The sequence below is a fragment of the Coenobita brevimanus genome, chromosome 93 (genome assembly GCF_032717465.1).
Source record: "Coenobita brevimanus isolate Jiangsu-jjx chromosome 93, ASM3271746v2, whole genome shotgun sequence".
NCBI lineage: Eukaryota > Metazoa > Arthropoda > Malacostraca > Decapoda > Coenobitidae > Coenobita > Coenobita brevimanus.
In genome coordinates this window covers 24,072,583-24,087,763 of record NC_137046.1, presented here as the reverse complement: position 1 = coordinate 24,087,763, position 15,181 = coordinate 24,072,583, and the positions used below count along the sequence as shown (strand labels likewise).

The window sequence follows — 15,181 nt, the reverse complement described above, 5'->3', positions numbered from 1 at the left end:
TCCCCTGCTATCCAAACTTCCTTGCTATGGCCTACCATCTTTTGTTCCCCTGATTTCCTCATATCTCAGCGACAGAAAAATAAAAGTAGATGATGTATATTCCAATTTCCACCCAATTGTCGACGTGCCACAAGGATCAGTTCTGGCTTTAACCCTATTCCTAATTCATATTAATGATCTCTTATCTGTCACTCATTATCCCACCCATTCAAATGCAGATGACTCAACACTTCACAGTTTATTCACACTTAAACACCCATTCAAAGAATATAATACCTCTAACTCACAACTCAGTACAACAATCTCCATAAAACAAGACTTACCTAAGATCACCAAATAGGGACAGAATAACATTTTCTCATTAACGATAAAAAAACAAATATATACAATTTACTAAGAGACATATTGCCAGATTCATATATTACCTTCAGTGCTAATAATAATCCTGTCTCTAAAAGTATTGAAATCTCGGTGTTCCACTTAACAGTGCCCTCAGCTGGACTTCTCATGTTAGGGCACTTGCTAAAACCGCTTCAAAGAAACTTGGATTATTGTACAGAGTCCGAAAAAATCTTCACTGAGGAGCAGTTAGCCATGATTTGCAAGAGTTATGTGCACTCTCTGCTGGAATATAGCTCACTTTTGTGGAATGGATGTGGAGAGGTTGCACTAAAACATCTAGACAGAATTTAGAAAATAGCTGTTGGAGCTATGGATAACCCAGCTATTACAAATGAACCACCTCGCCTACAAGTAAGAAGGATTGTTGCTTCCTTTGCATTATTTTACAGATATTTTTATAACAAATGTTCAGACGAATTTGCATCCATTGTGCCACCTTTCCATGCCTTCCCCTGTGCTACACAGGCATCTGGTAGCACTCATTACTGGACGGTAACACTACCATATTGCAGAACTACTGCCTATCAGTCAGTTTTTTTTTTTTTTTTTTTTTTTTTACAATAATAGAACCGAAGAAGGAAAAACAAATTTTAAAAAAATAATCCATACACCTCATTACAGGTGTCCACCAATCATAAAAAAAAAAAATGTGTAACAGACATAAACAGCCATAGGTTGAAGTTTGTGGGGAAACCACTCTGGGGAAGCCACTTAGATTAACCTAAGGTAGCTTCTTGTGTAATATCGACTAGATCTGGAGACAAAGGTGTCGAAGAACGCATGGTAAATTTTTCATTTGTCTCATTAGCTGTCTAACTGTATACTTAACCGTAATCATATTTACTTCATAAGAGGGATCACGGGTATAGATCTGTAAGTTAAGCTTTACAGCTTTTGTGATTTTCTCTAAAACGTGTTGCATAACACTGCACCGATTTGAATTCAGTACATTACGCTAAATGGCAAAATATTAAGCCAAAATTCTCAGCAGACCTTTTTATCAATGGATTTTTTCAACCAAATAGCGTATCTCAATTAGTTTCGTTATATACCAGTTACATATATGCAATTTTTGCAACAAAATTGAGTATATGACCTTCAAAAATGGGTCAATGTGAATTGTATTTAGCACAAGTAGCCTACTTGGATTACCCTAGGGTACCGTCATGTATAATATCAAGATAAAAAAAAAAATCAAGGATAATAATAATAATAATAATAATAATAATAATAATAATTATAATAATAATGACGAAAACAATAAGATTTGCCATTTATATTGTGAAGCTTAATCATCATCATCATCATCATCATCATCTTTATCATCATCATCATCACCAAGGCAATGATGATAAAAGAATGTACCGTATACGTCAAATTACGAACAAATGTGAATGTAATACTGATGGAGACAACATCCACAATAATTATGGTAACAACACTGGTACCCATAAAACAGTATCAACAAAAATGATGCCAAAGTGATCATTCAAATGGTAAAATTAGTAATGCCAGAAGTAATGAAACTGGTAATCGTAAAATGCTATGTCAGTGGCAACAACAATAATATCCATCATTTACAAAACAAAGTAAATGTTGCTCAGTGGACAAAAGTCATCGAAACATTTGAGAGATCCCTCGTTGACATATGGGGAGAGAGAGAGAGAGAGAGAGAGAGAGAGAATGTGTCAATAAAATAGTTCAATTTTTATCTGGTTTTAGCCAAAGTTGATGGAAGGATGGAGGGACAGAGAGTAGTTAAAAGTCATTCCCTGTGAGGAAAATAGGTGATGGGACAAGGCCACGGTCTAGATCAAGGAGTGACCAATAAAATCAGCTTCAATAACTTTTGTCCGATTTAGACCTAACTTTGATGTCGGGTTAAAGGGAAAGCAAAAGAGAAGTGATTTAGTTTTCAGAACAAAGGTTAAGGTCACAGGGCAAAGTAGAAGTTCGACCCATGTGTCTGCTAACAATGTAACCAAAAGAGATTTTGTCCGATTGTAACCAAGAATTGTGGACGGTCAGGCAAGGATTAATGTTAAATTTTGTTAATAATCGGCTAAAAGTGAAGTTCACGGGTCTAGTTCAACTTAAAAAGTGTTTATACAGTTTTTAACAAATTTCATGAAACGAGGATAATACAGCAGGGAAAAATAAAAATATTTTGAGGACAGTCGTTCAAACGTCAAGGTTTCGGGGCAAATTCAAACTTCGACCACCGTTTCTGTATATGAACAAAATAACTAAAATAGTTGTTATAAGATTTTGTCACATCTGGTGGATGTGCTGAGGATCGCCCAAGTGGTTGACTTATTGGTTTTCAGAGCAACAGCTCAAAGATCAAAGTCATATAGTTAGGTCAACTTAAACAGTTTTATATCCTGTGTAAGTTAAACTTTGTGGGAGGCTTCTGGAAAAACAAGGATAAAGAAGTATACTTTGGAGACCAGTCATCAGAGATAAAGGTCACACATAAAAATCAAATGTCTAGGACACTAGGCAAATGCAACTCAGAGAGTTCTGATCTGATTTGAAATAAGGTTGGTGGAAGGGTTTAGGGCTTGGCTAGACTAAAGTAATTCGATTTTTAGAATAATCACTCCAAGATCGAGCACAGAACGAAGTCAGATATTCGGCCCATAGTTCAGTTGGTGGGAACTGGTGTTGGACTCAGTGAATGTTCTTTCGTCTTGATAAGACTTGCCAGCGTTGCTGCTATTAGCAGTGCTTCACTCGTCAAGGTCATCATAATCAATATTATTGCTATTATTATTATTATTATTATTATTATTATTATTATTGTCTCATGATTGGCATCATCAGTGTCATTGTCGTTACCATTGTCAGGGAAGAGCCAGGAATGACATTGTCATTGTTATCATCGCTGTAGTCATACTTACACACACACACACACACACACCGCTCGCTGGTGCAGTGGTAACGTTCTCGCTTGCCATCTGGTAGACGGGAGCTCGCGCCTCGCTCAGATTGCGAAAAGTTTCACTGACGAAGTGGGTGGTTACTGTCTCCCTGAGCAAGGGGACGGGTGTGTGCGTGTGTGAAGGTCACAGCCTTGCCCTTAGATCGGACTATATGAGCTCTCAGCACCCTTCTGGGAGGGTAAAAGCTGACGATCACGACCATCAGGTGATCCTGACCGACCCGGTGAATTACACATGCTCGTGTTCACACATGCACACTCACTTGCGCGAGCTGGCACAAACATGAGCGCGCGCGCGCGTACAGTATGTCCTTAACACAGACATGGAAGTGCACATATGAACACAGTTACCCCATATTTCCTCCTCGTCCCGCTTCACTAGATCTGAACCATATGAAGGTCCGGGGTTTTCTAAAAGTGTCCACAAGCATAAGGCGAAACATTCAATCAATCAATCATTTCCTGTGGCACCCTCGGGGATGCATAGAAAATACAGGTGCTTTAAATTCACTAGGTATGTTAGGTCTATTTGACGGTATTCACACGAAAAATACCCTTTGGGTCGATGTAGTGAATTGACTTGGGGTGAAAAACTCATAAGTGGCAACTCTGCGCTCACCAGATCGTGCAGTCTCATGCTGATACGAACTCTTCGGGGTTATGCTGGACTGCCAAACATACAACGACAGCTTTGTCAATTGGCTAAAATAACAAATTATAACCCTTTATGGCTTTATTTCATGTTTAATTAAATATTATGAAACCTATAAAGCTTCATAATGCATGGCAAAAAATAATTTAACAGACCAAACAGTGAGAGTCCGGCGGACCAAACGACAATATCATTTGCCAGACAATCACGGATATTCAAGCATTCATGCTGGGTACAGCGACACCACAACATCTGGGTCTGTTGACTTCCCTCACTCCGGTTCTCCGTGATGGCAGCAAAGGTAATGTGAGAAATACCACAAGTGCAAAAGGAAAGCTGTGATTAAAAACAGATATGGAAAATAGATGACGTGCGACTTGGTTCTCGTGCATGTCGAGTTACGAATATCTTTTATTAATCTACAACACCCGCGCTCGCGGAGCGAGAGTGGTTATTTTAATCAACAATGCGCGCTTGTGTGTGTGTATGTTCTTACCTAATTGTTCTTACCTAATTGTATCTTTACAGGAATGAGTCAAGCTCGTACTGTCCCGTGTCTTAAACCATATTTATCGTACATATCTTTAATTTTGTGAATTGTTTTGGCACACACTATTTCATTCGGTAGTGCATTCCATTGATCAATTGCTCTGTTTGGGAAACTGAATTTCCTTACGTCTTTATCACCTCTCTTCTTATGCAATTTTTTGCAGTGTCCTCTTGCTGATGCTTCTCCATTTGTTAAGTAATCATTTATGTCTATTTTCTCCTTTCCTGATATGCATTTATATAGCATTATCATGTCACCTCTTTTCCCTATCTCCTGTAGTGTTGGTAGATTCAGTTTATTTAGTCTTTCTTCGTATCTTAGGTCCCTTAAGCTTGGTATCCATCTTGTAGCGGCCCTTTGAACTTTTTCAATCTTGTCTATGTGCTTTTTGAGATGAGGACTCCAGACTACTGATGCATATCCAGGGTTGGTCTAATGAATGATGTTGTTATCCTTCTTAGCATATCTTCATTTATGTATGTGAATGCTATTCTCATATTTGCAAGCAGTGTATACATGTTCCGTACCTTCTCGCTGATGTGGTCAGCCGGAGATAGTCTGTTATTGATAATCACACCTAGGTCTTTCTCTCTTTCTGATGTGTATAGGGTTTTATTTCCTAACTTATAATCCCAATCAGGTCTTTTTCCACTTTTACCAAACTTGATTACATGACACTTGTCCACATTGAATTCCATTTGCCATGTACTACTCCATTCATGAAGTTTATTTAATTCTTCTTGAAGCTCTTTATGAGAATCTGTTAGTAATTTTCCTTTGTATTTTTGCATCATCTGCAAACATATTCAGATAGCTCTCATTTCCAGTGTTACTGTTTATATCATTTATAAACACTAAAAACATGATTGGTGCCAGCACTGAACCCTGTGGTACTCCACTAGTCACTTCTTTCCATGATGAGTAGTTTCCTCTTAGTACTGTCCTCATTTCTCTTTTTATGAGAAAGTCTTGCATCCAACAAAACAGTTTGCCTCGAATTCCTCCTTGATGGTACAGTTTCCATGAAAGTCTTTGGTGTGGTACTGTGTCAAAAGCTTTCTTGAAATCTAAATAGATACTGTCCACCCATCCTTCCCATTCCTGTATTGTGTTTGTTACTCTGTCATAGTAGCTCAACAGATTAGTAACACATGATTTTCCTTTTCTGAAACCAAACTGTCTTTCTGTTATCATACTGTGTTCTTCTAGATGATTTTCCCAAGCTTTTCTTATAAGTTTTTCTAATACCTTGCTTACACACTGGTCAGTGATACTGGTCGGTAGTTGAGTGGATTTTGTCTATTTCCTTTCTTGAATAAGGGGACAATATTTGCTTTTTTCCAAATATCAGGTAGTTTACCTTGACTCAAGGATTTCATGAAAATTAAAAATAATGGTTTACTTAACTCCTTTGCACATTCTCGTAATGCCCAACATGAAATTTCATCAGGACCACTTGCTTTTCCTCTGTCTAATCTACTTAACTCCTCCTGTATTACTTTTTCTGCTATTTGTATATCTGGTATTATGTGTGGACATGCTTGTTCCACATAGTTCCTCTCAAAATTTTTTTCTTCTGTAAAAACTAATTGGAAGTTCTTATTTAGTGCTTCACAAATATCTTTCTCTTGTGTATAAGTGGTTCCCTCGTCCATAATGGATTGTATTATATCTTTTACTTTAGTTTTGCTTCCGATATAGCTGTAAAACAGCTTTGGTTGATCACTACTTTTATTTATTATATCCTTCTCAAACTGTTTTTGGGCTTCCCTCCTTATTCTTGTATAGTCGTTTCTTGCCTGATTGTAATTATTATACGCCCTTTCACTATTGTGTCTTCTGTATCTATTCCACAACAAATCTCTTCTTTCTTTTGATTTTTTACATTCTGTATTTTCTTATCTGCTTCTTTGTGCTGTGAGATGTACTTCTGGACTCCTATTTCATAAAATTCACAAAATTGTTTATATACAGCATTTAAATCTTGTCCTCTAAGCTCATTTTCCCAATCAACTTCTAAGAAATACTTCTTTAGGTCTTAATAATTTCCCTTTTTATAATTTAGGCTCTTTTTGTAACTATCATTGCTGTTTACTATGTCATATGCTATCCTGAAGTTATAATTTAGTACTGCATGATCGCTTTTGCCGAGTGGAGGGTGATATATTAAACTGTCAATATCATTTTCTTGCCTCGTAAATATTAGATCTAACACTGAAGGTACATCAAGTCCTCTTTTTCTGGTGGTTTCCCTCACATGTTGCGTTAGGAAAAACTCTTGTACGAGATCCAGGAGCTTTTGGTCCCAACAGCTTTCTTGGCTATTTATATCTAGAGTATTCCTATTTATATTTGTATTGAAGTCCCCAGTTAGTATGATTCTTTCCGATTTCTCTTCCATTTTATGTAGCAAGGATCTTACACTCTGAATTGTACTCTCTGCCAGGTCCTCATATTCGTCTCTTTCCCATGTGTTTGATCTGGGTGGCATGTACAAATTGGCTATAATTACTTTACCTTCAGATGTGTCGATCTCTACTGCAATCAGTTCTACTTGTGATGGTATATAGTTTTATTTCCTTGACTTTTAGATTTTTCTTAGTTAATATTATAATTCCTCCTCCTTTTTTTAAACTTCTGTTTCTTCTCCATATATTGTATTCCTCTTAAGTTTAGTATGTCATTTGATATCCTAGGTATTAATTTTGTTTCAGTTAGGCATATTATTTGTGGTTCATTTTCTCTGAAATAATCATTCATCTCTAGTAATTTAGATACCATTCCATCCACATTTGAGTACATCAACTTTATCATCTTGTTTATATACTTGTCATGACATGGTTCTACTACCTTCCTCCTTTTTCTTCCATCCTGTTTGTATACCACTTTCGTACCTGCAATCCTATTACTTTGTAAAAAAAAAATTTCTTCTCCTCTTCTGATCTTCCCTCATTTTTTGTTTTTGCTTCCTCCCTTTTCTCTTTCAGTAATTCCAGTTCTTCTTGTGTTAGGCATCTTTTTATCCATACATTTTTGAACTCCTCTTTTTCTTTAAGAGTCTTTGCATTTTTTAGTATCTCTTCCACAGTGTTTACACTCTGGAAAGTCACCTTTAGAGGTCTTGTCTTGCTTTTCTCGTATTTCCCTAACCTTTTGTGTTCCTCTATGTCTTTACTACAGATTTCCTCTGATACTTCTTTCAGTATGCTCATTACATTTGCCATCTCCTTTTTGTCTCTTGTGATCTTGTTTTTAACTTCTTCCTCTTCTATACCAGTGATTACAATTGATTTGTTTATCTCTACTGAATTTCTGACTAACTTTGGATTGTTTTGGATTATTCTTTTCACTTCCTTTTTAATGCTTTTTTCCTCCACCCTTGTTTCTAAGTCTTTCTTTACTTTCACCGTTTCAGCATACGTGGTTTCTACATCATTTTTGTAACTTTGCACAGCTTCATTCACTTGTGTTATCTTCTCAATATCACTCACTGCTCTGGTCCATAAGACTGGTTGCTTGCCTAATTGTCTCTGTGTCATTTTTGAACTCTTCCATAACACTCTCGTGATTGACTACTGTACTTGCCATTTCACTCATTTTCTTCCTAAGTGTACTCAATTCCACTGTTAGTTCACTGATGGTTGTGTCTTTCTTATTGGCCTCCCTTCCTAGTTTTTATATTTCTTCCTTTTGCAAGTGCATCTGCTTTATTTCATCAATTTCATTTTTGAAAGCCATTTCTAGTTTGTTTACACGTTCAACCAGTCTATTGTGGGTCTCTACTTCAACCAGTTCTTGGTAGAAATCATCATTTTGCTTTTTACCTTTATCCCTTTTCTTTTCCAAATTTGTTTTACTGAAGTATGTATCCATTCTGCAATACTTAAAGTGCAAAGCATGTACTTACAAACTCCGTGTTGTTGTAGTCTAAACAAACCTCAGGGATGACTCAGCGTATTCTTTCGTCTTGGTTCTATTTCCTGTTTGTACAAGTCTTGTTTAAACTTATTATTTTTTTCCTTTTAATAATGAACAATCATTTTGTCTAACCTGGTACTGAGCTTGACTCATACTAAGATACTATTTAGGTAATGCCACTGGCCGTGATGATTTGGTACGGAGCACCGGTGTCACACGTCCGCCTAGATTGAATTCCTGTGTGTGTGTGTGTGTGTGTGTGTGTGTGTGTGTGTGTGTGCCAACAAAATAGTTCGAAGTTTAAGTCCGTTTCAACCAAACTTGAGAATGGGCTGCTGTCAGTGAATGACTAAACCCATTCACTGTATATAGAACAATAGGGCAAAGGTCAAAGTCACTAGGTTAGGTCAAACTCTGATCAATCAAAATCAACTGAGTTTGTACCCATTTTACACCGCAGTTGGGAGAAAAGTTAGGGATAAAGCAAGAACGATGTGACTTAGTTTTGATGTCAAAGGTCAAGATCACAGGACAAGGTTAAAATTCACACCTTGTGTCTGGGTGTGAAGAAAATAAATAAAATTGTTGTCAACTGACTTGGAACAATAAGTCAAAGGTCAAGATCATATGGCAAAGTCAACTTCAGCTGTTTGTATCCTATTTAGATGAAAATAGGGGGGTCGGAGGAATGGCATAAGGTAAGAATAAAGACTTCGATTTTGAGAAGAGTCAGTGAAAGGTTAAGGGTACAGTGGAAGGTCAAAGGCCAGTGTCACAGAGCAAGTACAACTCAAACAGTTTTGAACTGATTCGAACCAAACTTGGCGAGAATGTCAAGGATCTGGCGAAAACGAAGGGATTCAGTAATGAGAACAATCAGGCATAGGTCAGGGTCACAAGGCACTGTCAAAGTTCGGCCAGAGTATCTGTGTTTGAACAACGTAACTAAAACAATTTTGCTACAATTGAAATCAAGCGTGTTGGGTGGAGTGATCATCAGCCAAGGTGTTGACCTATTTTTTTAAAACAATATATCAAGGGTAAAGGTCACACGGGCAGGTTACCTTAAAAAATAATTATCCAACTTTGACTACGCTTTGAGGAAGGGCTTAGGTTAAGGCAAGTATAGTGAGGTTCGAATGAAGGAATAAATAATCAGTAAAAGATCATGGCTAAAAGTTAACATCAAAGGTCAAGGTCATTGGGCAAATGTAACTCAAGTTTTTATATTATCTGAAGCAAACTTGTTGGATGGGTTTAAGAGTTGCCAAGAATGAAGTAGTTCAGTTTTGACGGTAATCAGCCAAAGGACAAATTCACAGGACAGTCAAGCATTTGGCCCTTAGACCAGCTGTTGGGCGAGGGTGTTGTACTCTCTGAATGCCCCTTCTTGTTTCTTTCTTTCTTTCTTTACTTATTCATTTGCCTTTATTTCTCTTGTCTCTGTCTTACGACCCAGCCGCCTTCTCAAAATTCAGGAATATATTGAGAGTCTGGGCTGTAAACAGTGACACAGAGCAATTAAGGCTGGGACATAAGAGGGACTCACTGAAAAGTCCCTGCCCGCCAGGGTTTAAAATATGTGTGCAGTGATTACAAAATGAGCATTGATCAGTCTAATATGTGCAGTGATCAAACTGATTTTGTGTAGTGATGAAATTCATTATGTGCAATAAAAAATACTTGTTTGATAAATGGAAAACGTTAGGCAATACACCCTTAGTTTCCATTTTACTTATTTACATTCAATCTTAGTAGGCCACTAAATATATTTCTTATACGAATTCAAAGCTATAATACCCGGATATATAAAATTATATATATATATATATATATATATATATATATATATTATATATATATATATATATATATATATATATATATATATATATATATATATTGCCAGACGCCTCTATCCCGTTTCGGGTGGCCACAAACAAATCGCCTCCACGTCGCCCTGTCCCCCGCCATTTCACTGCCCTGCTCCCAACTCATACACCCCTCTCTCATATACCTCTCCACCCCATCCCTCCATCTCATCCTCGGCCTCCCCCTCCCTCTTCCCCCCTCAACCTCACTCACATACACTCTCTTCGTCAGTCTCTCACCCTCCATCCTCTCCACATGGCCAAACCACCTCAGTGTGTTCCTCATAACGCTTCCTATCACATCCACATCCACACCACAACGCTCCTTTATATCCTCATTCGTCAGCCTGTCTCTCCATGTGACTCCACAGGCTCGTATTATATAACTCATTTCCACTGTTCTCACTCTTGTGTCCTTCCAACAACATCCAAGCTTCACTTCCATACGTTAGAGTTGGTATCACAATACTGTCATGTAGTAACATTTTCACTTCCATGCTCACTTCCCTGTTTCTTATCACTGCTTTCAAAGAATCAGCAACCTTTCTTCCCTGCTGTACCCTTTCAAGCACTTCACCCTCCAAACCTCCATCCTTACTCATCACACTACCCAAGTACTTAAACGTACTCACATTTTCCAATTCCTCACCATCCAACCTCGCTGTACATTCACTGACTTCACCTCTCTCAAAGACCATCACTTTACTCTTCCCTACATTCACCTTTAGATTCCGTTTCTTACACACTCTCTCAAACTCAACCACCAAGCCTTGCAGCTCCCCTTCGTCTTCACTCAACAGCACAGTGTCATCTGCAAACAACAGTATAGGGAGTTTCCAAACACTATCCTCTCTCACCAGGGCCACTCCAACATCCACTACCCTACCTTGTACCTCTTTTATTACCCCATCCATGTACAGATTGAACAACCATGGAGACATGATACATCCCTGTTTCAACCCAACCTTCAAAGAGAAAAATTCACTTAGTTCACCATCCACACGCACTGCAGCCTTAGCACTATCATACATACTCTTCACAGCATTCAACAACTTCCCATCTACTCCATATATTCTTACTACTTTCCACAATCCTTGTTTATCCACCCTGTCATATGCTTTCTCCAAATCCATGAAAGCCGCATACAACTTCTTTCCCTTCTCTAGAAACTTTTCCTCTAAAGATCTAAGAATGAATATCTGATCTACACAACCTCTTCCCTTCATAAAGCCTCCCTGTTCTTCTCCAACTAATTCCTCTGTTCTTTCTCTAACTCTGTCAATAAGTATCCTACCATACACTTTTCCTATTATACTAAGACAAATGCCCATATGATTACCACACACTTCTTTTTCCCCTTTTCCTTTGTACAAGGGAATAATTATATCTGACTTCCAATCCTCCGGGACTCTCTCTCTCTCTCTCTCTCTCTCTCTCTCTCTCTCTCTATATATATATATCTATATATAAAACAATATATATATATATATATATAATACAGTATATATATATATATATATATATATATATATATATATATATATATATATACTGTATTATATATATCTATATCTATCTATCTATATATACTGTATTTTATATATATATATATATATATATATATATATATATATATATATACAATCATCCCCTTGACTGTCCACTGTAGGACCGGCCTATCCCGACCGAAATGAAAGGATACAGCCAATGTATCTTTATCAAGTGGCTTAGGCTGTTTATTAGAGATTGTATGTAAGGCGAGAAGCGCTTGTAAGTGTAATTGTAGTGTTGTATTGGGGTCAAACTTGGGTATCTGAACGTGCGGTTTAGTTGCCATTTTGCCAAATATTTCCGATTACCTCTCTTCTACGCCCGGGTCTAGAACAACCGCTGGCCACCAGTGTAATGCTAGGTGAAATTAGGCTCGACTTCTCGTTCCCATTTCACCGGACGTGGGGCGGGGTCCTCTTTCGAGACCGGAGCTAGTGCAATAAAGAGAGGCAGGACACAAAAACTCTAGGCAACAACCTTTACACGTATATTACCAGTCAGACACAGGACAAATCAGCAGATATTACAGCACAATATGTAGCAATATAAAACCTTATCTAGGATATGTGTATCTCGCAGGATACTTGCTTCTCTGATACTAATGACAACACAAACAATCTTAGTGTATTAGGAGTGCAGTAAAAATAGGCGCGCGCGCGGGGGCGCGGGGAGGGGGTTGATACTCACTAGGAGGAGATAGGGGAGGTGCGGGGAGTGACTTGTGACGGCTAGGGGAAAGTTATGGTAATACTGGAAGGCGGCAGATATTAGCCGTGAAGTTTATATGGTTTCCACTAGCCAAAATATTTTTGTAATTGATTTTATCCTTGATTCCACTTACTTGAGATATGGGAGTGAGAGCGGGTGGTAAACAAGATTTATGGGTAGCGTGGGGGAAGGAGAGAATACTGTTAATACTTCCTTTCACGATACTCCTTCACAGTAATGGGGGTATGTCTCTAGAGGCACAGGCTTATTAATTGTATAACAGAGAGGTCACTCACACGTATAGTCAATCAGATCTTGTTTCACAGCGTGGGGGAAGGAGAGAATACTATTAATACTTCCTTTCACAATATTCCTTCACAGTAATGGGGGTATGTCTTTATAGGCACAGGCTTATTAATTATATAACAGAGATGTCACTCACACGTATAGTCAATCAGATCTTGTTCCACACTCTCGTCCTTTAACTTCTCACTGTGATCTGATTTACCCCGAAATTCACTATATGAAATCACTGCACAATACTTACATTAGGGGAAATCACACTTAACCTAAATCACTCGTGCTACAATATCACACGTATTCATCAGGGGGATAGGTAGGAACATGTCATCGGTGATCATGCTGGGCTAGGGGCACCGTCAATGCGAGGCGTGCCGAGAGGGCACAGGATAGCTCGTAAGGGCATCCTCTCGCGTCCTGGACTTCCCGTGGCTTCCGGACTTGGCTCCAGCGTGTGGCCCTCGGGACTGGGGCCGAATAGCTCCAGGCACCTCCGTGATAGGTCCCGGCGTCGTGGGGGCGTAGAGAGATCACGCCTGGGTGTCCTGGGGAGAGCCGAGAGAGTCTGTGGACTGCGGTCTCCAGCGTCTAGGGGCGCTGACAGGGGAGAGCTGCAGCAGCGACTTCCACTGGGGTCCGTCAGGTGCGTCTCCTCTAGAGCCAGGCGTAGGGTACAGAGACCAGGGGAGACTGGGAGGCCTGTCTGGGTCACTCTGAGACAGGAAGCCTGGGCTCCAGTCTCCTGCCGTGGGGACGTCTCTCTACTCTGCACGCCCTCGGAGCGACCGTAGATCGTCTCACAAGGGAGGGAGTGACAATGGGTCGTCTCTACCACAACACTACTCTTGGAGTGACCATAGATCGTCTCACGAGGATGGGAGCGACCATAGATCGTCTCTACCGAAACACCTTGGGAGCATCCATAGATCGTCTCTACCGGAACACCTTGGGAGCGAGCATAGATCGTCTCTACCGGAGCACCTTGGGAGCGACCATAGATCGTCTCTACCGGAACACTTCGGGAGCGACCATAGATCGTCTCTACTGGAACACCTTAGGAGCGACCATAGATCATCTCTACCAGAACACCTTGGGAGCGACCATAGATCGTCTCTACCGGAGCACCTTGGGAGCGACCATAGATCGTCTCTACCGGAATACCTTGGGAGCAACCATAGATCGTCTCTACCAGAACACCTTGGGAGCGACCATACATCGTCTCTACCTGAACACCTTGGGAGCGACCATTGATCGTCTCTACCGGAACACCTTGGGAACGACCATAGATCGTCTCTACTGGAACACCTTGGGAGCAACCATAGATCGTCTCTACCTGAACACCTTGGGAGCGACCATTAATCGTCTCTACCGGAACACCTTGGGAGCGACCATAGATCGTCTCTACCTGAACACCTTGGGAGCGACCATAGATTGTCTCTAATGGAACACTTTGGGAGCAACCATAGATCGTCTCTACCAGAGGGGCGCCATCTGGAGTATAGTTTCTAACTCCACCCCTGGCCGGCTCAGCAATTCCACAATGCGAAGGTAGTGTCCTTCTCCTACGGTGGCGGCAGCGTGGTGGCTGCATGTCACAGGGGCGCACGGCCCGGGCTGACATGTGTCGCTGTTGCCCGGAGTGGTGGTGGCTGGTGGCAGCCACCTCGTGGGGTCCGTGTGGGTTTGCACTGTTTTTCAAGCCACGAATTTTATATATATTCTATCTGTCTATATACCTAGGCTGCTTCCCCCAAGGGATGGGAGGTAGCCGAGACAGGACGACACACTCCCCATTTACTCACCCATTCAAACACATTCATTCGCATCTTAGCCCCAAAGTTGAAAACGGACAGATCCTCACCGCACCACACCGCACAAGGGTCAACCGTGCAGTGCAATCAGTGACATCCGCAGCAGGGCCCGACAGCAGAGCTGATTTACCCCTGCCACATCATAACAGACTCATCCCCTTACCCGCCACCTGACCTGAAATAGCTGATCAGACCAAATGCGGGAGAATATCCCCTCAGGGCAGCGTCATCACTTATTCATTCACAATTTCTCTCCATTTATTTCTGTCACGCACAGCCACTCTTCCTTGCTCAACAGACATCCCTCTCGCATCCAGCGCTCTCTTCACACTGTCCATCCATCCTATTCGTGGACTTCCTCTCAGCCTTACACCTCTCACATCAGATCTAGTTATCTTTTTCACCAATCGTTCATTATCCATTCTCTCCATATGCCCAAACCATCACAACACCCTCTGCTCAACTCTACCAGCC

General features: G+C 40.1%; 1 protein-coding gene across 1 annotated transcript in view; it reads left to right on the top strand.

Annotated features, from left to right (window-relative positions):
• The first annotated feature begins 4,233 nt into the window (after positions 1 to 4,233).
• LOC145412607 (sulfotransferase 1C4-like) overlaps positions 4,234 to 15,181 on the top strand; it is a 224,309-nt gene continuing 213,361 nt past the window's right edge. Inside the window, exon 1 of the mRNA XM_080282523.1 lies at positions 4,234 to 4,299. Coding sequence (XP_080138649.1) covers positions 4,288 to 4,299 — 12 coding nt within the window. The 5' untranslated portion in view covers positions 4,234 to 4,287. The remainder of the gene's footprint in view (positions 4,300 to 15,181) is intronic.